Below are 24,959 nucleotides of genomic sequence, written 5' to 3' on the forward strand. Positions count from 1 at the left end.
TAGTCCTGCCTTTCCCTCTGCTTACCTTGGTATGGGTCTGTGCGTAGCTGTTCACTCTGTGTTCATGCACTTGTTTATTCATTTTTCTATTATATTCCAGGCACCAGGCTGTATGCTGGATATGGAATTGTTCACTAAATAAATAGCATACATAGAACTTGGTCTGTTGAGAAAACACATTCATCAAGCAGTCGCATAAATAAATAATTATATGTTATGATAAGTGCTGTGAAGAATTATAGTGTAGTATGAGAGAGAATGTCAGGGAGGGGGATGTCACTTAAATTGGGGGTGGGAGAAAGTGACATGTAAGCCAAGACTGATGGAAAAGGAGTTAGGCTAAGAGTGATGGGAAGAACATTCTGTATAAAGGAACATCTTGTGTCAGGGTTTGAGGTAGGAATAAGCTTGGCACATTGAAAATACTGACGAGACCAGCAGGGCTAGAAAGTGGTGGAGATGACAGTAGAGTGGGGCCAGATAATGCAGGGCCCTGGAGTTCTCACCATGCTTAAAAGCCTTAAAAATATAGCTGCATCTCTGTGGCCTGATGTCAGATTTTTTTTTTTTTTCCCTCACTATGCCTGTGTCCTGTTAGTAGTTGTATTAAAAGGCATGCTACAAGGTAGAAAGAACAGTACTACCAAAACAACATCTTCAGGGAAGCACAGAAAAAGATTTGCTCTTTTTCTGCTCTTAACTATTTGGCTAGAACCACCAGGGGAGCAAGGCCTTGTTCGTGATGACTCCATTCTCTATATCTATAGATTATGGTACCTTGACAGCCCTCTATTTTTTTTATTACTTGTTTTGTAGTTTATTTCTTCCCATAGACTGGAGCACCTTAAGGTTAGGGACCACCTATATATTCCTGGCATCCAGTAAAGAGTAAAGCATTAATGCTTTGGGATATACAGAGGGAGGCTTTTGCTTTTAGTTAGGAGGTGAGTTTCATTGAGGGGGATGATTTGGAGAGCAGGGTCCCTGGTTGCCCTTTTGATTCTCCTTTTGTGTATTTTGATGGTTCCCAGCTTTCTCACTTGATTTTTCTTCTTGTCTCTGCAGGATCAATAAGCCAAGAGCTGAGGATTCAGGCGAATACCACTGTGTATATCACTTTGCCAGTGCTCCTAAAGCAAATGCCACCATTGAAGTGAAAGGTACAACCCAACAGAGGCTGCAGTATGAGCTGCTTTCTCCTTCCGAGAACCTGCCTTGGTCTGGACTTCAGTCTTCAAGCTCTTCTAGTTTCTATTACAGGAGGCAGTATAACATTATGGTTAGGACCAAAGGCTCAGGAGCTCAACTGCCCGGGTTTAAATCCAAACCCCCTCATCTACTAGCTGTGTGACTGTGGCGAGTTAATAACTTCTCTGTGCTTCTGTTTCCTCACTTGTAAGACTTATAGCATGGCATGTGCATTGGTTCGGAGAATCAAGTTAATATAGTAGGTTGAACCATACAAAAGTACTGTTTTTTAGTTTAAAAAATGTTTCAGGAGTTCCTGTCATGGTGCATTGGAAACGAATCTGACTAGGAACCATGAGGTTGTGGGTTTGATCCCTGGCCTCGCTCAATGGGTTAAGGATCTGGCGTTGCTGTGAGCTGTGGTGTAGGTTGCAGACTCGGCTCGGATCCTGTGTTGCTGTAGCTATGGCATAGGCCAGCGGCTACAGTTCTGATTAGACCCCTAGCCTGGGAATCTCCACATGCCGCAGGTGCAGCCCTAAAAAGACAAAAAGACAGAAAAAAAAAAGCTTCAATGTTGGCTGCTTCATATGGCTCATCCTTATGTGAAGCTCTTAGAACAGTGCCTTAAAATTACTATTATGCAGTGAGCCAGCAGGATTTGGCAAAGTATGGTATGCAAGGTGAACATAAACTATTTGTGGTTAATTGTTTAGAATGTCAATAGAAACTCTGGGTACATGGCATATTAAAGACAGTAGGTGAAAGTTGCAAGAAAGGCCAGTAGAACTGTAGGAATTAGACTTCAACATCATTTAACCCAGCTTTTTCCTGTGTTATTTCAAAGAAGCAACTGATAATCAGAAAAGAAGCCACTGGCTCTGTGTTGCACAGTGAGTTGGGGCAGAGCTAGCATTGAACCCAGGTCTTGAGTCTCATCCACATGTCTTTCCATTTTCTAAAGTGACCATTGGGAGACAGGGCAACTGTTTGAGGTCAGACTGAAGAGATGAAGGTTTTTTTCAGTCTTTTCCATTTTGCTTAGGAAGGACACAAACTTGTTCTTTGAATCCATAGGGTGATTCCTAGAAGCAGAGCCTATATAGCAGGTATTCAGATTTTCCTTAAATACTTGGAAGACTAAAATTAAGACTCAAGAAAAGCTTAGACGCAAAGTTTATATTATATGGTATTACTAAGTAAAAGTAGTATCTTGGTGACACAGCCCTATACTTGTGAGTTGTTGTAAGGACTGCCAGTGTCTCCTCTGGTGACCAGATTGAATTCTAAATACCTGAGGAGGTTGAGTCACGGTGGCATGGTTATAGTCCACACAGGTCACAAAATGTAGTATTTGATTAACTCCATGGCTTTTCTTGGAGAGACCTGGGTTTATCTCTGTTTCTGAAGAATGCCGTATTTATTCAGCCTGAGGATGAAGGAGTGAGAAAGTGTTTTCTCTAAGTCAGTCCAGGGCTCTTCCTCACTTGGATGAACTAAGTAACATGGGAGACGTTTCACTCATCCAAATAAGACCTAAGGCCCTAAAACATTCCAGGCTGAGCCTTTGGCACAAAGTTCAAATGTAGAGGGAACAGGGTGGGTGAGGGAGGGAAAGTGGTGTGTCTAGTTAATCAAGCTCTCCAAGCCTAAAAGATAATCACATGCAATTGCAAGTCCTGACTAATAACTCTAATCATATTGATTTGGCATTAATGATTTCTTAGCAGCACTTTCAGGAGTGGAAACAGGTTATTTTCCCATTGGTTTTGCTGCTTGAGAAGGTGGGGCTCAGTGACCCCAGAGGCATTCTTTCTTCACGTTCTCTTTAGCAGATAAGAAGTGGTCTGGAGGCTGCAGTAGGAGTGTCTTCCAGGGAAGTTACAACATAGAGTTATCTCACCATAGTGAGGGCATGTACTGTGTGTGTACACGGCTGCATTTGTGCTGTACAATAGCCTGCGAGGAGGATTATGCAGGTGGTAATATCCTGCTTTTACAGAAGTAGGCCTTAAGAGATTTCTGCTTTATATAACCCTAAAACATATTCTGTGGCTAGCTTGGGCAGATATGTTAATCTCTCAAGAAAATTCATATGGAATTTTAGTCTCTCTCTCTTTGCTCTCTCCCCTAACACCTGGATAGAAAACAGCTAAACACTTAATATCCTTCAAGTTAGAGATAGATTGGTCTAGTAAAGACTTAAAACTTGGCTTTTCTTGTATAATTTTAAGAAGGTTTGCCATAGACACAGGATCATGTTCTAAGCTAGCTCCTGGTTGTGGTTGGGATAGAAAACTGCCTTAAATTTAGAGTGAATATGTGTTATTCCCAAAGAATTTTCTATACAAACTCTCATTTTATTTCCTCAGTGCCTCTCAGGTGGGGTAAGAGAGCGTTATCGTTTTATAACTGTACTGATTTAGAAACTCTGGGATTCAGGGATCATAAGTGACCTCTGCTAAAAGGAGTTTTCAAGAATCTTCATTTGTGGTTTTAACTAAATCAGTATTTCAGGACAATATAATTCAGTCCATACACATGTATTTTTTTAGCACTCATTCTATACACAGCCCTTTTCTTGCTCATTTGACTTTCCTTGCAGTTAAGAACTTCCCTGGGGTGTTCTTTTGGCTTGGCACTATGAGGAGTGAGGGACTTAAACGTAGCCAGGGACTGGGCATTATATGTCAGATGACCAAACCTTGAGTTACTTGTTTTGTATAAAGGAAAAGAAAGCTGAAGGAATCAGAGGGAGGATCACATATCTGAGAACAACCTGAGGTGGCGGTGCTTTCAACCCTATCCTGTAGATGCCTGACAAGAAAGGACAGTTGTATATACATGTAGTAGGGAATGCCTTGCACTTGAAGGAGAGTTTTTCTTTCCTCCCTTTTGAAAGGACAAGAATGAGGCACAGTGTAAACAGGAAGATACTATTACTTTTGAGGGTTACATTTCTGGGGTATTTGGCAGGTGACCTGAGCAGATGCTGGGGGAGGAAGGTGGAGTAGGGCTCGCCAGGGATGAGGAAACAGCAATGACTAGACCTCATGGGACCTCTGCCCCATAGCCGGCCTCTCTGAGGATTCGCTTAGATAACTTGAAAGGCTTCTCTCTCCTTTTTGACTCTTCAGAGGTTGTGTCTTCCAGAGACTCCACACCTTACCATGTAGCATTCTTGAACAAATAGGTGTTGAATTTCCTCTCCCTATAATTATTCAGCCTTTCTCTTACTCTCTCTCCTTACGTCTTTTTCTTTTTTTTTTTTTTAGGGCTGTACCTGAGACATATGGAGGTTCCCAGGCTAGGGGTCTCATTGGAGCCACAGCTGCCGGCCTATGCCACAGCCACATCAACGCCAGATCCGAGCTGTGTCAGCACCCTACACCATAGCTCACAGCAACGCCAGATCCTTAACCCACTGAGTGAGGCCATGGATCGAACTCGAAACCTAACGGTTCCTAGTAGGATTTGTTTCCGCTGCACCACAAAGGGAACTCCCCTTACTTCTTTTTCTAAAATTAAAAAATATGCTCACAAAAAAAGCAAATTAAAATTTTCTATGTAATTTACAAAGTTGAAAAGAGAAAATACCTCTGATGATTTCCAAACCCTATCCTATCCTCAACCATTTTGATTAATCCAAGAAATAAGGAGTTTGGGTTTTATTGCTGTTTTTAGAAAAGGATTTGGTGGTCATCAAATCCTCTTCAATAGACATGCCACTGCACCTTGTAAAAGTTATGTCATAGCCCCAGAAGGTTTGGGTCAAGTGTTTTATTAGGGCCACATTATTTCCCCCTGCTTATAGGGCTGTGAGAGCCAAGGTTGATCTTGTTTTTCTCCTCCCTACTTATTAGCTTTCTTTCTATTTGAAAATTATGACTAAATGCTAGGATATCTAGAAGTGACCTTGCCCTGCATCCGTGTTTTTTACTCTGTTGCACGGCCTTATCAAAGTTCAAAGTGGCCAAGGCAGACTCTGTGATGGTGATAAATATCATTATTAAGAGTAATAACATAGGTCCCATTGTGGCACAGCAGAAATGAATCCGACTAGGAACCATAAAGTTGCGGGTTTGATCCCCGGCCTCCCTCGATGGGTTAAGGATCTACCGTTGGTGTGAGCCGGTGTGGGTCGCAGACACAGCTTGGATCCCCCGTGGCTGTGGTGTAGGCCGGCAGCTACAGCTTGACCCCTAGCCTGGGAACCTCCATATGCCATAGGTGTGGCCCTGAAAAGACAAAAAGCCAAAGGGGAGGAAAAAAAAAAAGTAGTAATACAGATGTCACATTTGTATAGCACTTGCATCCTGCAGGATGTTTTTATGCTCATTTATTCATTTGATGGGCAGCTGGTTTGACAGGTGAAGATGCTTAGAGGTTATGACATAGTTTAGACCAGAGCTAATGTCAAAGCTGGTTCTGTCTTAGAATTTCCTCAACTTGAAAAGTCTTTGAAAGCATAACAGTAATATCTTAAGGCTCCTTAAACATTTTGCACATTGACCTTAGCTCAAATAACCACACCTATTCTTTCTTTTCCTCTTTTCAGGGTGCTACCCTGACCTACCTCGTTAGAATAAGAGCAGCTAACATTTTGCACGCTTACTGTGTGCCAGGCACTGTGTGAGGTGCATTACTTATCCCTTTCCTCTCGTATAGTCTTCACAACTCTCTGAGGTAAATGCCGTTATTATCTCCACTTTCCATGTGAGGAAATTGAATGACTTAACTCATTGCAAGTCTGCCTATGGAGCCAAAGTTCCCACGCATGCACCCCAGAGCCCATGTTCCTAAACACTAAGCCACACCGCTGTGTTCAGCAGATAACAATGAAAAGATCTTGGACTGAGGGTTAGAGGAAATGGGTTCCAATCCTGGCCCTGCCATTTAAAACTTGCCATGACTCCGACAAGTCACTTTCCTTCCTTGAGCCACAGATTCCCCAAGTATATGATGAAGTAGGATGAGGTAGATGATCTTGAAGTCTCTGAAAGGCCGTAAAGGTTTGTGGTTCCCTTATGAAGACACAGATGAGAGGTTAGGTTATTGAAGAAAAAGATTACTGAGCTTCTTTTCCTAATGGTAGTGGCTGTTAGCTTCTTTGAGAACGTCACCTTGGTGCCCTCATGCTTCCACTCATTCATCTCCTTGTCTTATGGGATGCTTCCTCCTTATAGTCTCCTCACTCAGACATTGGTCCCAGGAAAAGTGTTAGAGCAGTAGTTCTCAAACTTGATTTAAGGTATATGAAATGTGGCCTAGGCATCAGGCATATTAATAATGATTACATTGTATAGCCAAGGTTAGAATTATTCTCTTGGAGATTTCAGTGCTTCCTACTCAGGATTTCACCTTCAGGAAAAGGGTGAACCTTCTGCAGAAGATAGCACAAGTCCCAGACTGCTCTGGTATTCACAACCACTGATGAATCTATTCTGTGTGAATATTGAGCCGAAAAGCCAATATCTTTCTTGCTTCCATCTTGACCAATCTTATATTGCTTCCTGGGCTTAGTACCTTGGCTAGCAGTGAGTCTTAACTCTCCCTCTACTTCATCCAAGCTCCTATTTTTGCCTACAGCAAATAAGGGATTTCTTAGATTGCATAAAGGAGGCAAAGAGGCCATCTCTACATTATCAGTGTGTTGTAGGATGAGATGTTGTATAGTATCTTTAAGGATGGAGTTTCTTTGAAAATGAGTTGTGGGGTTATGAGTTTGTTTTTTGGAAGGTGAGTGCCAAATAAGCAGTGCAGGTAAGAGGTCCATACCTTCTTCCCTGTCTCAGCTCCATTGTATTAACTTGATTTAACATCAGCCTCAGCTGAGTATTCATCCATTGCCTAAGCTGACAGTTTTTATAGCCACTGGCCTGGCAAAGAAGCTGGATGCTTTACTCTTAAGTACTTGCACGTTAGGCAGTTGAGGGTACTGAGGAACATGCCTTTGTCCTCAGCCAAAGGCCCAGATCATGAAATTGGGTCAGGTGTTAGTAGGCAACTAAGATTTTTGGAACCCCAGTGTTGCCATTCATTAGGATACTAGAAGGATCCATCCATTAACTTATGTGATTATAATATGTGGCTGACAAGGCCAGAGTGTGAATTAATTCCCAAATGGGTCTGGGATCTCTTTTAAGGATCTCTCTGTTACTTTCTTGCTACCCGTTCTATCCCTCCCTGAGGAGGCAAAGAGAACTAAGCAGTATTTGCTCTATCCAACTCCTCAGACCTAGCTGCAGGCCAGTAGGACCTGGTTACTAAACGACAAGCCGACATAGGGTGAGACACTGTAATCAGTATAAATAGGCCATTAATCAATATAGTTTGTCAGTATCTGCCCTGAGTAAACCTTATTAGAGTCACAAATAAAAATCCTGTTTATGTCAGTAAATAGGGAGAAGACATAATAATCAGCATTTCTGATTTTTTAGAACTCATAATGCCCAAGTCTTAGCCTCACCTTTCCTTTCCATGACTAATAACCCAATTTAAATGTTTATTCTTGACCCAGGGCTCCAGTCATGTGCTAGATTAATATAGAGATGTAAATTAACCCTCATAAGACCTCTTTGAAGTGTCTGAGTATTTTATTACCATTTCGCAAAAGTACATACTGAAACTCAAAGGATTTAAAATGACCCGCTTTAGGTTACTCAGTTAGTGAGTCATAGACTTTAAATAGAGCCAGACTTCCTTGACTTAAAGCCCAAAGCTCTTTACATTATAGTATATGAAGTAGTTAAACTCTTAAGATAAATCAGTCCCATCTCAGGTGTGAAGTGTTCTAGTACATCTACAAGCAAAGATGACATTTGGGCAGTTTGCTATGCAGTTTCCAGTAATGTGTGTTGTATATTTTTTTATTGTTTATGGACCTTGTTCTGGTTTGGTTTATTTCCCTCTATATGGAAAAGTACAAAAAGCATGGCCTCTGCAGTCAGCCCTGAATTTGGATTCTAGCTTTACCATTTACTAGCAGTATAATTTAAATTAAACCTTACCAAACTTAAGTTTTCTAATCTATAAAAGTGGGATAATGTCTGTTTCATTGGGTAAATATATTTGTTATCTGTTATGGCATAATAAGTTACCCTAAAATTTAGTGCTTTAAAACAGCAAATACTGGAGTTCCCGTCGTGGCGCAGTGGTTAACAAATCTGACTAGGAACCATGAGGTTGCAGGTTCAATCCCTGGCCTTGCTCAGTGGGTTAAAGATCTGGTGTTGCCGTGAACTGTGGTGTAGGTCGCAGACGTGGCTCTGATCTGGCATTGCTGTGGCTCTGGCGTAGGCCGGCAGCTACAGCTCCAATTGGACCCCTAGCCTGGGAACCTCCATATGCCGAGGGAGCGGCCCTAGAAAAGGCAATAAATAAATAAATAAATAAAACAGCAAATACTTACTACCATAGTTTCAGCAGGTCAGGAATTCAGGAGCAGATTAGCAGGGTGGTTCTGGCTCAGGGTCTTTCAGGCTGTTGGCTGGGGCTGTAGTTAACTGAAAGCTTGACTGTGGCTGGAGGATCTGTTTTCTAGATGGCTGCCTCGGTGGCTGTGGCTGAAGGCTTAAATTCCTCACTGTGTAGGCCTCATGATGTATGTGGCTGTTTTAGTGTCTTCCTAGAATGGCAGCTAACCTCCCCCGAGGAATGTGTGATCCCACACAGACACACAGAAATAGACAGGCTGTATATGTGCAGGGAGAAAGCCACTTTGTTTGTTTTTTATCACAATATTTAATGTAAAATATACATTATAATAACAAAGAGCCAAGGACATAGATTTTGTCAATTCGGATAAATGCTGCTGTATTGATCTTTATTTTTTTATAATGATTTTTATTTTTTCCATTATAGTTGGTTTACAGTCTTTTGTCAGTTTTCTACTGTACAGCAAGGTGACCCAGTCAGAAATACATGTATACATTCTTTTTTCTCACATTATCATGCTCCATCATAAGTTCCTGAGAAAGCCACTTTGTATTTTGTGAACTAGTTTACAGAGTTGCACATCATTATTTTAATATATGAAAATATGAGATTATATATATATATAATACAGGTATAAAATATATAACATATATATATCACATATGCTATATTTTATTCTTTAGAATCAAGTCACTAGGTAGGTCCAGCCTACACTCAAGAGGAGGGAAATTAAGTTCCACCTCCTGGAAGGAAGAATATCAAAGAATTTGTGGACTATTTGAGAGGTGGACTCTGAGCCTTAAGGGTCGCCCTTTCTGACCACTGTTGACGTGTGGTCTGAGAGAGCCTAGTTACCTTTCTTGCTGTGGGTCTGCTGTCCTGCTCAGCTGCTGGGGCAGGAACAGGCTTTCTGATTGAGCAGCTACCATAAAGCTCAGAAATGAAAAAAGCTTTTGACCCAAAGGCTAAAGTGATGGTTGTTGTAGTCATTCCCTATAAGGGTAGAACAATGTGGCTTGGGTTAATCTTCTCTCTGACTAGTAAGTTTGCACCAACCCAGGGGTGAATGATCAGGGCATTCATTATTCTTTTGAATGCATTAGGTAGAGGGGATATAATTCTTAAGCTTTACTCAGAATTCTTTGCTGAGTTGAGAAAGCAGTAGTAGATCTAACCATTGAAAACTTTTTCTTGTGGGCTTCACTGTGTAAACATGGGCAATAAAGTGGGGTGCTACATATCTATGTAGTCTCTGCACACAGTAGCCTTTAAGGTGCCTTCACATCTGTAAATAGAAGCCTCTATAGAGTCTGGAAGTAGATGCATGAAAGGGGGATACAGTGTTCTTCTCCTGAGCACCAAGGCAGGAGTGAAATCTATTCCCACCTGTGTTTCCAGGTCTTGGCCTTCAAGAGTAGTAGCTTTTTAGAGACTGGAGCTATAAGTCAACTCAGCTATTAGCCTTCTAGGTGGTTCTCAGGTGTACTCTTAGGGGCCTCCAAGGTAAAATCTGATGCTACTGAATTCACAGTACTGTTGGGATTAGATAACTGGGCCAGAGTAAATAGAGTGGGTATTCTCTGAGGGGCAAAGGAGAATGAAAGTGGAAAAATTCATCACATAAGCTGATTTCTGAAAGTTAACATTTCTACCCTCGACCACTCCTCTGAATTCCAGACTCAATATTCAACTGCCTGCTTGACAACTTCACTTGGATGTTAAAAAAGTGTCTTGAACTTAACATGTCCTGAACTTTGAACTCCTGGCTTTTAGTACCAACATAGCTCCATCGCAAAACAAAACAAAATAAAAAGCAAACAAACAAACAAATACAAGTTGTTCTGCAGTCTTCCTCATCTCAGTAACTGGCAACTCCATTCTTGCAGTAATGCAGGCCAGAAACCTTGGGGTCATCATTGATTCCTTTTCTCTCATATCCCACCTTCAGTCTATTAACAAATAAATTAATTTAGCGTAAAAAAATATATCCATAATTTCCTCACTTTTAGTGCTGCTACCCTTATCCAAACCACTCTCTCCCTTGCCTGGATTACTCTTAATAGCCTCATAATTGGTCTTGCTTCCACTATTATCTCTCTACAGTATTTGTGTAATTTTGTACCTGCACTTAGTATTCACCAGTGGCTTCCCAACTGACTTAAGAGTAAATGCCAAAGTAATTGCATTGGTTTACAAAGTCTCATTCAGTCTGGGCTCCATTCTCTATTTCATCTCTACCTTCTTTCCCTTGCATACTGTATTTCAGCCAAGCTCCTCCATGCTGCTCCTTGTATATAACAAGCACACCTCTGCCTCATGGGCTTTTGCCTTTCCCTCTACTTGGAGTATTCTTCCTGCAGATACACCCTTATTTTCTTCATGACTGGGATAAAATTCACCTCATCAGAAATACCTTCCCCTACCACTCTGTGACTTAATTCATCATACAGTGAGTGCTCAACAGATGTTTGTCAAATGAATGAAACACAGCTAGGGGTAAAATGTTGTAGCTCTTTTGTTGGTTGTGTCTTTCCACTTCCCCGTGTTGATGTTTTAGTTATGGCTATGGAGCTTGCTCCTTGGCATGCTTAAGATGGTCATTAATATTTATCGACTGAAAAAAGCTCTGAGGAGGCATGACCAGGTTGAACAGTAGGCCTGAGAAGTGGCTGAGTGGCCGTGGGAGAAATTTGGCATGATGGGAACTTTGAACCAGCCTGACTCACTCCCTTCTGTAGTGCCTGGAAAAACAAAGACCTTTCCTTTATAACATCGTACGTAGAAAACACCCCTCACACCAAATAGTACTGAGTAGGCCTTAGCCTGGCAGGTAGTGGTTATAGAAGACAACTTGAGGCCTTACTCATTCCATTCCTATCTGGGTGCCTCAGGAGGTGGTCTGGGAAGCACAGTCTGAGATTAGCAAGATTTATTTTTATATTTTTTTAATTTTTTAAGCCAAGAAAAGCCATGCCAGTAGGAAGACAAACATGGAGTCATGGAGCCCATGATACACAATTGTACAGACTTTTACAGTCTCAAAGTGAACGTTTTGACATATGACTTATATATCAAAGACATTAGGTGTAGACAGGAGCTGAGATTATTCCATATGACAATAGAGAATTGAAGCACAGAATAACAAAGAACCAGCAAAACTAGAATTTGGACCCAGACTTATTAATTCTCTTTCTCTTCTTTGCCTAGAAAGTGATATCTAACCTACTTTGAGTTTTATTGCTTTTAGATTAGTATCAGTGGTAAGGTATGGTGGAAAATAATAGTTAGCATCAAAGAAGGCCAAATTCAAAGAATAAGCCCCCATCTCGGGTTTCTTGAATCCTTGAAACTTAGCTAATTTTGAAACCACAGGTGTTCTTTATTTCTTACTAAGTGACCCCTAAAAGCAGAGAAGACCAACAGCCTGCAGCATGTCTAGAAAGTTTTCCAAGATTAACTTTATTGAGATTACTGCATATTAGGTGTTAATAAAATCTCTTGGGACATTGGTTAAATTTCTTCTTCTTTCCTTTCTCCCCTTGTAAAGACCAGTTTACTGGATTCCCTCTTTTTTGGGAGAGTTTGGCTGTTAATATTCATCAGATAGCTTCTCCAAGCATTCATTGTTTCTTTGTTTTTGGGGTTTTGTTTTTGTTTGCGTTTTAGGCTCATACCTGTGGCATATGGAAGTTCCCAGGCTAGGGGTCGAATCGGAGCTGTGGATTCGACTTACGCCATAGCTCACAACAACGCCGGATCCTTAACCCACTGAGTGAGTCCAGGGATTGAACCCACATCCTCATGGATACTAGTCGGATTCGTTTCCACTGCACCACAAGGGGAACTCCGCATTATTTTTTTGTTGTTGTTACTTTTGGTCACACCCGCAGCATGCAGAAGTTCCTGGGCCTGGGATCAAACCTGCACCATTGGAATAACCACAGCCACTGCAGTGACAATGCTGGATCCTTAACCTGCTAAGCCATGAGGGAACTCCAAGCATTCATTGTTTTTATAAATCTTTCAGTAGAACTTGATTTTTGGTGTTTGTTCTCAGGGTGCTCTCATTTCCTTAAGGGAATATATGGCATTTGATATAATACATATTATTGTTAATGCAGGTCTTTTAAGAAAAAAACATGACTGGTAGAGGAGAAGGTAACAGTTTGTTTGCCTTTTCTTTAAAGAATGGTTTCATTTAGGGCAGTTGAGCCTCTACTACTCTCTTCAAGCAGGTTGGAGAACCATCTGTATTAACAGTAGAACTTGACATTAGGAATGCTGGTGTCTGCTTGGGCTGCTTTGGTTGGCAGGAGGTTAGGGCCTAGGATTAGCTCCATTGCTCTGTTCTGACCTGAAATGCATGTTATTAAAGCTGAATGTAAGGGTGGGTCTAAACGAACAAAGTTATGACCCAGTAGGCAGGACCGTTGTATCCCATTCAGTGCAGGCTCCCATGGTAACTATATTCAACACCCTTTCTCACAGCTGCTCCTGACATCACTGGCCATAAACGGAGCGAGAACAAGAATGAAGGGCAGGATGCCATGATGTACTGCAAGTCAGTTGGCTACCCCCATCCAGAGTGGATCTGGCGCAAGAAGGAGAATGGTATGCCCGTGGTGAGTAGGAGGCAACCTGGTTCTCTATACATGGGTCCCTGTGGTTGCTGGGGTTCCTCCTGGGGAGGTCCAGACATCTGGACTAGTTTCTGCCACCTGCCATACAGCTGTCAGAGCTTGGGTGCCCTTTCTAGAGTCATAGTCAGTTACAGCGTGCATCTGGAGGTCACTGACAGTCTCTGACCAGCATGGAATCCCAATACATGATTTGTTAAAGCTGTCTGGTAAAGGATTCATCTGCTTGCCTTCAAGATAGGACACCAAAAAAGCTAACCCCAATCTTAAAATTTTGCTATTATTCTAGTCCATTTATGCTAAAGAAAATATTCTTGATCTTGAAGTGATCTTAACATACCATTCTTGTTTTGGGGGAAGGCAAGGGCAATGAGAGCAAATGATAGTATATTCCTGGAACACATGAAATACTGGTTAAGAATTGAGGCAGCCTTAGACATTGGAAATCTGACAGTATCTGCTCCAGAAATGGTCAGAGAACACAAACCACCTTTTCCAATTTGTGGGACAGTTCTTGATGGTATTGGGAGAGTCAGAACTTCAGATGTTCACTTTCTGTCTGATTAATGTTTGACCAGTCTCCCTTTTTGTCAGAGGGGGTGTTTCTCCCAGGCTTTGTATGCCTGGCACTCCACTTTTCAGGCATCCTCTTTGATTGTTAGTCTTCAGAATCAGAAGGGACTCTAGAGATCCAATCCAGTTTCTTTGGAAATGTTATATACATAATAACCAAGATAAATTAGTGGCAAGACGCTAAAGGGTCAGATAGGATTTTTTTTTTTTTTTTTTTTAGTTTCAAGTCCATTCTCCCATCTCCATGGCCTCTCCATAAAACATTATGTCAGGTGGTGACAAGGACTCTAACATGAACAATGATGACTAGATTTTAGAAACCCATTAGTAAGAGGGAGAGGCTGAGGAATGGAGAGGTGAAGATGTGGCTGTGTTGAGTATTTTCAGAGCAGTCATTGAAAGATCAACAAAACAGTTTTCTAAAATGCTAGGAAGGAAATGCATGTTTCTCTCTACTGTTCTTGGGTAGGAGGCCCTACGTTTTTCATCTCTTCTCATTCCCACAAACTCTTCATTATCTGTTGTATTTTGGAAAACATTTAAAATTAAACATCATTACTTCTTGCTTTTAAGCTATATATTAATTGGAAGACAGAAAACTTTTAAAGAAGGTGGGGTAGGGAAAAGAAAAGCTATTTCTAGATTGATGCCTTTGAACAGCCTAAATATAGTTGAGCACTGAGGTAAAATGGCTTTCATTTTTTTTCTAGACACTAATTTCAGTAGTTTGCTTAACTTCCTTTTCTGGACAGATCCTATAGTTTTTTTAGACTTCTTTGTTGTTAAAAGAGTAGTCTAGCTGAGTCCATAATTCTAGTTTTATATTTTTTGTTTTTATTTTTTGGTCTTTTTAGGGCTGCACCCGAGGCATATGGAAGTTCCCAGGCTAGGGGTCCAATCAGAGCTATAACCGCTGGCCTACGCCTCAGCCACAGCAACGTGGGATCTGAGCTGCATCTGCAACCTACACCCAGCTCATAGCAATGCTGGATCCTTAACCCACTGAGCGAGGCCAGGGAGCGAACCTGCATCTTCTTGGATACAAGTCAGATTTGTTTCTGCTGTGCCACATTGTCAGCTCCCAAGTGTAACTCTCTTACTATCATCTGCACTCCTGTCTTCTCTCTTATAGCCTGTGGAAGGGTGATATGGTTTAGGTGAGGACTTGGGGATATGACAGTCTGATGGGGCTCCCTTTCAATAAGCCCTGGAAGGACTCCTTGTCCCTCACCCTCTGTTTGACCCCTTTTTCTTTTTTAGAATATGGGATACTTTTGATGTCTTTCTCCTTATTCTTTACAGCTCTGTGACAGTAGGGCAAATACCACCCAATATCTTACTATACATTGAAAAGGTGAAAGTTTTTTGCATATGATGGTATTGTAAAAAATACCCATTGAAGGCTTGTGGACCAAAGATTGCACTAAATCATCTCAGGCCATATCTGAAAGATATGGAATTAGTGAGTGAGTAGGGCAGGAGTTAGAGAAGCTGGTAGCTTCTCAAGTCCTAGCGTTGAAGTTTCACAGAATAACTCCTAATTTTGAAGGCTGTGACTTTCCCATTTCAGCCATATCCACACTCAAATGTGGATATGATTTTTGCTGTAACTAGCTATCATTCTGGGAATTATCTTTGCCTTTCTTCTCCTCTGTTTCTGATTACCCTTTAGTTGTGTGTGAACTGACACAGGTCAGATTTTTCCCCTGGTGGTATCCCACGGTATTGGTATGACAAGCCTGTCCCAGCCCCAGCCAGACCCGTGGTCATACTCTCACCTCCTCCTTTCCACATGTGCCTGGAGCACTCCTGTCCTGATGAACTGTCCTTCCTCACAGTCTAATTGAGATGTTGGCTCTTCTTCAGAGCTTCTCCTGACTCTGTAGCAGTGGCTGCTTGCTCTGTGCACTGTAGCTCTCCACACACCCACTGTTGGGGCTTTTTAGCACATTCCTATAACCATCCCTTTGGAGGTCTGGTTCCCTCTTGGAGCCCATCTCCTTGTTCATTTTTGAGTCATGCTTTTCCCTTCCTATCTCACTTACCCCTTAGGGAAGGATATAAATCATGTAGCATACATTAGTAAATATTTGCTGACTGAGTAAATTTTCCTTTAACCCCATATTTCTGAAAGGAAGTGGAAGTTAGGAATTTTCCCCACTCTGACTAGGAGCAAGTTCTAAGTTTAGGAAGACTTTCCAGAATTCACTGAACATGAAGTAGATGTGCTGACTCTAAAGTCAGCAGATAGGCCTGATGTTTCCAGATGCATTCTTGACTGGGCGAGGGTCACACCCCTCCTCCATCATCCTCTTCCTCTTTCATTTCTTTTTCTTTTTTTCTTTCCTTTTTTTGGCTGTCCTGAGACATATGGTGTTCCTGGGCCAGGGTTAAGATCCGATCCACGGTTGGCAGCAATGCTGGACCCTTAACTCACTGTGCCAAGCCAGGGATTGACTCTGGGTCCCAGTGCTCCAGAGATCCTGCCAATCTCATTGTGCCGCAGTGGGAGCTCCTTGTTCAATTCCTTACATGGTGTTCGGAGCAGCATTTTCTAGATTGAGTGGGTCTTTTCCAGCTCCACAGGGTAGGACCTTTTTTACTCCATAGACGTTGCGGAAGTCCGGAGGACCAAAAGCAGGGGAGACTTTTACCCTGGCTCTGCTAGAAGCTTGTTGACTGGTAGTTGTTGAGATCGAAGGGGAATCAGTAACAAAGAACTCCCAAGTTCCTTGGACAGGGATGGTTGCTAGACACTGCTCCCTGATGCCATCCAATGTCTTGCTAAGGATGGAGAACAGTGTTTCCCTGTCTTGGGCACTAACTCACCTACTTTGACTTTTGTGTGTTCTCCCTTTTTATGCTCCTGAGCAGGATATTGTCAACACTTCTGGCCGCTTCATCATCATCAACAGGGAAAATTACACTGAGCTGAGCATCATGAACCTGCAGATCACTGAAGACCCTGGCGAGTATGAATGTAATGCTACCAACTCCATTGGCTCTGCCTCCGTTGTCACCATCCTAAGGGTACGCAGCCACCTGGCCCCACTCTGGCCTTTCTTGGGAATTCTGGCAGAAATCATCATCCTTGTGGTGATCATTGTTGTGTATGAGAAGAGGAAGAGGCCAGATGAAGTTCCTGACGGTAAGAGCATCCCTACAGAATAGCGGTAATGTTGGGGCTGGTTCCTTGGGTTGGTTTCCAAGAACCCAAAGAGGACTACAAGGATATTGGGTTCAATCCCAAAAGAAGAGAAGGAAAATTCTTATAATGGTTCCTCTCCCCCATCCCTAAGATTAGCCATCTCGAACTATAATTATTAGCTCTGTCCCTCCATGTGGGTGTTCTCTGACCCCAGTCGTGTCTGCCCTTCAGGCCCCTTGTGGGGAATGGGCAGCTGTCAGTCTCTTTGTTCAGCTCTGTCCTCCTTCAATACAGATCATCAGGCAGATTGAGCTTGAGGAGAATCCAAGTCAAGCCTAGAAGCCACCCCAAGATCGCAGGCCACCTGGCCTTTCAGACAGATTTAAGGTATCTAACTGGTTGTCACATGGTTGCCTGGTGTAGCCCCTGTAGGTAACTACCCCAGCCCAGTCAAACTGTTCTTGAGAAAAGCCAATGGAACAAGCCAGCCTTTGGTTCCTTTGGTTGGTCCCTTCAAAAGATTTTCAAGGTTTTTGGTGAAGCAGGTCCCTGCCATTTGGCTTTTCTGTCTCACAGACAAGCATGGTGGAGACTATCTGATGCATCCACCACCCCCAGTTTAAGATGGATGGCTAACTCCTGATAACATCTGATCCATGCCCTGATGTGGCACCAAGAAGCTGGCCTTAGGGTCAGAGACTGGAGTGGATAATAGCAGAACCACAATGAATTACTAGGCCTTGGAAAGAACAAGAATCTTAGGTTGTTAGACATGCTTACGGCCAGAAAAGTTTTTGATGCTTTTTGTCAGAGTCGTTCCATTTCTAACCCTGTGATTATAATTGGGGGAGCTGCTAATGGAGACTTGAATCAATAGTACTTCAGATTCCTAACTAGCTCCCCATCGCCACCCTCCCACCCTGTAACATCATCAGCAAAAACAAATTAGTTGTCCGGACAACCATTACCACCAGTTGCCTGTCACTGACTGGACTGGAAGAGTCTGCACCCAAGCTCAGTGGAGGCCAACCTTGGGTGATGGGAGGATGCCAAATCCAGCCTGACTGGGCCTGTGCTTGTGCACTGCAGTGCTGTGCCCTGCCCCAGAGAGCTCTTTGCTCCCTGTGGCTGTCCAGCAGGACACAGTGCCAGCCCTGTGTGTCAGTGGAGGGGTACTAAGGGGATCTGGTGCTCCCTCAGAAAGAGCCCTGAGGGCATGCCAGGGCTTTAAATTCTCCGGAAGGACATGTTTGAGAGCAACAGCCGCTCTCCCTTCTTTTCCTTTCTTCTCAGCAGCTCCTAAATCTCTTAGCCCGAACTAACTAGGAGGGAGTATTGTAGTGAGGCTGGTGAAAAGGTTTTTTTTTTGTTGAAACTAACGATGTATGTGGGGGAGACCTGGTGAACTTCTGTCCAAATGCACATTCAGCAATGAACTAGACAGAGGAATGGGATGGACATCTGCTGGAAGTAGATAAACCTTTGTAAATAGATGGGCTCGTTCCCTGAAACATAAGTGTCCTGGGATTTTTGTTTTCCTTCTTCTGGGTCCACAGAACTGCTGTTCTCTGAAGTGAAACTGCTTTCTTAGGTTGTTCATATATGCATAATGCTTTTTTCCTCCAAATTTCTCTTTCTTGCTACAAATTAGGACTTCCGAGGCAGATGACCTATGTTTAGATCTGAGAGTAAAGGGGGAGAGTTGCCTGTCAGAGTGTTTTCATCGTTGGCTTATTTGGAGCAATTATGCCTCACTCTTGAAAAGGGCTTTTTCATCCTCTCCGAATGCTTTTGCTAAATAATCACCTATTCCTATGCAAAAGTTGAGATGCAAAAAGTCAGGAGGAAAAGGCAGAGATGGGCTTCAAAACCTGATTTTTTACTTTAAGGTAAGGATGGTTTAAAGGCAGAGTGGACACATTGGCTTAGCCTGTCCCTGTCAGAGGTTCCAGTCGTCTTTGTAGGAAGCCACTTCATTTCCCAGCTTGCTGTCTGAGCGTTTGTGGAAAACCATCGAGTTAGATTTGAGGGATGGTTAGTATTGGTTCTGTCTGACAGGTGTAGGCACCTGCTCAAGGAAGGAAGTGGCTATCATTTTTTTTAGGAGCTCCATGGCTATTGAACACACATGGGGACCGGTTTGTTATAGGAGACATCTGTGGCCAGGAAGTCTTTTGAACAGCTTCCTTGAAGGGAAGTACCTCTTTTAAGCTAAATTATCATAGACAGTGAATGAATCCTAATGAAAGAGATGACTGCAGGGTAAGTGCAAAGTAAAACCTCCTTGCTCTAGTGTCTTAGAAGAATACTGTAATGCAAGCAGCTTTTACTTTTTTGTTATTGAATTGGGGCAAAAAAAAATCTGGGGTGCTGGAATTACTGCAACATTTGCACTTTTTCTGTTCCTACCCTGACAGCCAGCATGGCCCATGCTCCATTCTCCATCACATCCCTGCCCTTGTTCAAACATTTCCATCCCATAGTTTTCTCCTTTGTCTAGCTACTTTTCTCAAACTCCTCCCTACTCCTGCCCTCCCATTTTTTCTTTCCTGCAAGTAGTTAAAAAAGTTGATTGTTCTCCATTAGTTTCCCTTACGTTGTGTCTTTTTTTTCTTCCTCCGGTTTCCTCTCAACTCCTACTAATTTCATGTAGGAGCAGACTCACCTCATATGCTTTCCTCCCACATGCCTCTGTTCAGATATACATGTAGCTAATATGCATACAGTCCTTTTGGGGACGAATGAAGAGGTCTGTTATATCTGATACTATCTTGAGCCACTAAGGGAGCAATACAAAAGTATAAAGACATAAATTTAAACTTACATAGTTTTAGCCTGAGCATGTTTCACTAGAAAAGCAAATAGTGCTTTAGCTTTCTCACGTACAAAATCCTTCGGGTTAAGGTTTAGCTGCTTCCTGGGGGAAAAAAAAAAGGCCCATGATTTTTTGTCTGTTGGAGTATATACTCACATCTAATTCCCTTTAGGCTCCTGTTAGGGTATCTTTGAGGATCCGTCCCCAATATGTTGTCCTGTAGAGGATCTGCACATCAATCACCTTTTTACTTCAGTGTTTTTAGTAACCGGTGAATCATGGAGCCAAGTAAATAAGGCCTATGTTTTTTTAGTTTACTACCTTCTGACTCCATTCTCTGAAAATGTTAAATGATAATTCTCTAAAGAGACTAGATACAAGTAACATCCCTCTAGCCTTCCATCCACCTTACACATACTTGGAGCACACCTTCTGTGTTGATTCCCTGCTGACTGAACCCAGAACGTGACTTAGTGTGTGCTTTTCACATCTCTCTCCCCAGTGCCCTGGGGAGATGGGGAGTGAATGTGCTGAGATGCTGGGGCCTTCAGTTCTGCTGCACATTTTAGTGACCTTGAATAAAAACAGGAGGAGTTGATTTTAGAAAAGAAGTGCTGGCATCTATAAGTTTTCTCACTCTAGAGATACAGTTTTCATAAGCAAGTGAAGGGACTCTTGAGTTACTGGTAGAGAAGCTATTTGAGGTTTTGTGGGAACTTTTTTTTTGTGGATCTGATGTATCCTAACTCTTTAGACATTTTAGAGTTAAGAGCTATTCTAATGTTCCAAAGTCAATTTAGATGGTCAAGACATTGAAGCATATGAAACTTTACAAGAGGCCAAGAATGTTGGAAAAGAAATGTGACTTTTAAAAATGACATACAGGAGTTCCCGTCGTGGCGCAGTGGTTAGCGAATCCGACTAGGAACCATGAGGTTGCGGGTTCGGTCCTTGCCCTTGCTCAGTGGGTTAACGATCCGGCGTTGCCGTGAGCTGTGGTGTAGGTTGCAGACGCGGCTCGGATCCCACGTTGCTGTGGCTCTGGCGTAGGCCGGTGGCTACAGCTCCGATTCGACCCCTAGCCTTGGGAACCTCCATATGCCGCGGGAGCGGCCCAAGAAATAGCAACAACAACAACAGACAAAAAGACAAAAGACAAAAAAAAATGACATACAAAGCACACATTTTTTGTCTCTTAACCAAGGGTCGTCTGGGTTGTTAACAGATTACCTTATGAAGAAAATTCAATAGAACTGAACAGGCAAGGAAATTAGAAGTAACTGTTAATCTCTCTTGGGTTTAATGCTACTCTTCTGAGATCAGGCAAAATTGAAGTGAGTTTAGAAACCCTAAAACCCATCCTCAGTGAGATGAGGGCAGTGATGGAGGATCTTGGACCAGTCAACTCATTTTGACTTTAAAGCCATTTTTTTTTTTTTTTTGGAGGTGGTATTGTATCAGGTAATCTGTTATTTATTAGGCATCACAGAGCACCCTTCCAGATTCTGAGGTGACATAGGGGTGTGAGGGTTCCAGTGCAGTTGGTGGGAAAGACAACACTCAGCTGAATCGGTGTGAGCCACAGCTCCACCAGGAGCTTGACTAGTAAGAAGGATTCCAGAAGCATCTTGTTTCCACTCTCCCCCAGCTCTCTTCCTCTCATCTAGTCAGTGGCTGTGAGTAATACGAAGCTGGAGAGAACAGTCATTGTTTAAGCGGCTGCCTTTTGGCCTGAGGGTTTGGGGCTATGTTGATATTTGTCGGTTACTATGACTTCTTTTTTTTCCCCCCTCAATTGCATCAAACCCTTAAAACATGGTGGTAAGTGAGCGATATGCATGCTTTTGGAGTTTGTTTAATCTCCGCTTCAGTCTATACGATGCACAGTTCATAATGTTAACACTTTTCTTCAAGTTTACTTCATTCACTTTCACAACTAATTTGGATTTCAGTTTGCTGTTTAATCCTCATTTACTTTGATTTTTGTACCTTTTTTCTGTAGTTCTGTTCTTTCCCTCTCTCCTGATTCCCCTGTTAGAGGTCAAGTTGTTATTTTGTTTGACCTGTCAAGAGAGAGTGGTGTTGCAGAAAGTGATTCAGTCCAGGGAAGTGGGAGACATGAGGCTCTTTTCTTTGTTCCTTGTAAATGTGAAAGTGGATTTGGGGAAAGAGATGAAGGGGCTCGTGAGATGTTAGACACTAGTGTGAACAGCATCTGCTCCCACTTGCAGGCATGGCAGCGACATCAGGGCCACTGTTGCTGAAAACCCCTACATGCAGCCCTTTGCACGTTACTGGCTTGTTGGGCTGGAAACTGACATTCCTAGACGCCAGGGCATACGTAAACCCCCACTATTGAAGAAAGAAGCTTGTGGTGTGAAATGCTTGGGTTGGTGCTGACAGCGTCATGCTTGGAAAAGATTAGCTTGGCTATTGCGATCCCCTCTCCCTTGCTTTTTCTCTTAGAGTTGGGAGTAGATTGGTGGCATTCTTGAATCAGCTATCTTGCTTTAGAATTTGTATTTTCGGGTGCACAGCCAGAGCACTAAAAATATTCTAAGTCTGCTCCTGTGTCTTTCCTGTTAAGTCTCTGAAGTGCTTAGTTTCTAGCATGTAGCTGAGCTGGCTTGGCCGGCATGCTGAGAGCGTCAGGGTGCTGAGGTGAGGGAGGATTAGGCTGGGCTCCTGTGTCTCAGTACCTGATACGTCTTTATCTCCACTCTGTACACAGCACACAGATGTCTCGGGTGTCCTCAAGTCTTAGTTTGTTCTCTGTTCTGTTTGATAGTGTACTCTTGTCAGTAGTAGAATCCTGTGGACACTGGTGTGTTACTAGCCTGTTGTTTTGGCTGATAAGTCATTGGTTTGTGGTTAGTTTTGTTTCTGTTTTTGTTTTTTTGTTTTTTGTTTTTGTTTTTGAAATCTTTTTTTGCTCCAGTCACTGTGTGTGCTGGCGGTGGCTTTGCCTCTCCGTTGCCTCCAAGGACCAGGTGGAGCAATGTCTCCCTCTGACAGACATTACTCCTGACGTGTGCTCCTGCAGATGCCTCCACCGAGACTGTAACCTCCATAACTGCTTCATGTGCACCAAGTCCCCTTGTGGAATCCTGCTGAGAGTTTTTCTAGAAGCCGTCAGTTCTGAATCATTTAGCATACTTGACTTCTGTAAAATATAAAGAAACTAAGAGCACTTACTTGTTCCCTCCCCTGAGGGCCTTATAAAAAGAAAAATGTGTGTGTGTGTGTGTGTGGGGGGGGTACACACACACATATACATGTATCTCCCGGATTAAAGGGGACCAAGTTGTTCCTAGTTGAAACAGGAAAGAAAAACTTATAAATCAGAATCATAAAGTACCAATTTAAGGAAGCACCTAAACTCAGATGTTAGCTTTTTGATTAAAAAAACCAAACCAAAAAAGATAGTTCATGGCTCATCTGGGCTCATGTTCTGGTTTTGGCCAGGGCACAAGAGTGAGCGTGTCTTTCTATCTGAAGTCTTTGCTAGAGGGACTATTCAACTTTGCCTGGTCTGTCACAGAACATCCTCTGGTACGCATACACTTGTTGCTGGCATAACGCAGCCTGACTGAGCCAGTAGTAGGTTGAATTATTGTGGCTTCTTCTGTCTCATCCTCCAGAGTAAAGACTCTCCTAAAGATTACAAAACAGCAAGAACAGTGTCCTTTGGGGAAGTGAGGATGTGTGGCTAAATGTGTAGAACATACACATCCATCTACATTGCAGGACTGAGCCAAAACTATGCATGCATTCACCACAGAAAACAAACAGCAGGATTTTACAACTGAAATGTTGGTTTGTCTTCTCATCTATTTAAGAGTGAACCACTGGAACTTGGGGACAAGATGAGTATAATGATATTGCAGCCTATCTGTCCGCTACAGTTGCAGTTTTTCATGACAAGCATTCAAAGTGTTAACTAAAACCATTGAAACAACATACCTGCCATTAAAAACTTGAATCTGGAAATAATAACTCCATGAGTGTTTTGCACCTCCAGACGGAATGGCCTTGAATAAACGCTATAAATAGCCATGTTTGCCACTTGCCGTTTGCTGTATTATTAATCCTTATGCAGAGTCTCATAATTTTTTCCTTTCTTCTTCTGTCTCTCCATGGATTAAAAAACTGAACACCTCTGTAGATGATGAACCAGCTGGGCCAATGTAAGTACTTTATTGGACAATGATTCAGTAGTTTCTGGCTATTTTGTGTTTGCAGTTTTATCAAAGGGAATAGCTGAGGTTGTAGGGGAAGACAGTGAGGGGAAATGAAAGTTGCGGTGTAAATTTCATAGCCAGATATGGAGCTGACTGACGGCCATTTGATTCCCAGGACAGGATGTACAGTTTTGTTTTTAGTAGCAATATAAAGTGGAAACCATGCCAAAAAAGTTAAAAATTGGGTACATCCCATATACTTAAATTGATAACGTGGGGAAAATGACCACGTATAAGACTAGGTGTTGTTAAAGTTAATTTCAAGCTAGACTATAGCATGGGCAAACTGTCTGGCTCTTATAATTGCATGTATCTAAGAGAGAGACAACTGCAAATTTTGAATCAGTCCGAGATGAGCAGGATTTCCTGGAGGCAGGCAAGCAGTGCCAAAATTAGTTAAGTGCCGGAGGGCACAGCACTGCCTGTATATAATTGGGTATATTTTATTATTTGAGAAGAGACAGACGGTGGTATTCAGTAGAGAAAAAACTACCATTCCACCTTAAGAGTAATTAGATTGTATTTTATAAATCAGAGGGAAAGTTACCTGTTTATTATCTGCCTTGGGAGTCAAAAACAGATATCTATTAATGTAAGGTGTGTAGACACTTTACAGAAGGAATATTTTTATGCATTAATGTTGTGCAGTAAAATTTACTACTACACCAGGGATGGCAGTCAGTGAAAGAATCCCTGCATTTCCATGTGTGATACTTTCAAAAGTTGCTGCTGACCTTGAGTTTAACTCTTGTAATGCAATTTTTCCTCCAAAGGAAAACCAACTCTACCAACAATCACAAAGATAAAAACTTGCGCCAGAGAAACACAAATTAAGTACTTCTTATAATGTAAGTATCGCCTTCTTTAGAAGTTTAAAAAAATTGCTCAAATGAATGTGCCTCATTGACCTTGTTATGAAT

General features: G+C 42.3%; 1 protein-coding gene across 6 annotated transcripts in view; it reads left to right on the forward strand.

Annotated features, from left to right (window-relative positions):
• Nucleotides 1-24,959, forward strand: part of NPTN (neuroplastin) — a 70,004-nt gene that overhangs the window by 43,565 nt on the left and 1,480 nt on the right. For 2 of the 6 annotated variants that reach the window (XM_047797318.1, XM_047797316.1), the window contains 5 exons: nt 1,066-1,160; nt 13,114-13,247; nt 16,710-16,983; nt 23,964-23,985; nt 24,813-24,887. In XM_047797318.1, coding sequence (XP_047653274.1) covers nt 1,066-1,160; nt 13,114-13,247; nt 16,710-16,983; nt 23,964-23,985; nt 24,813-24,873 — 586 coding nt within the window. In that variant the 3' untranslated portion in view covers nt 24,874-24,887. Of the gene's footprint in view, nt 1-1,065; nt 1,161-13,113; nt 13,248-16,709; nt 16,984-17,277; nt 17,371-21,624; nt 23,986-24,812; nt 24,888-24,959 lie in introns of those variants that run through there. The other 4 variants (XM_047797319.1, XM_047797317.1, XR_007137201.1 and 1 more) reach the window with 3 other exon arrangements.

Source organism: Phacochoerus africanus, chromosome 9 (assembly GCF_016906955.1).
Source record: "Phacochoerus africanus isolate WHEZ1 chromosome 9, ROS_Pafr_v1, whole genome shotgun sequence".
Taxonomy (NCBI): Eukaryota; Metazoa; Chordata; class Mammalia; order Artiodactyla; family Suidae; genus Phacochoerus; species Phacochoerus africanus.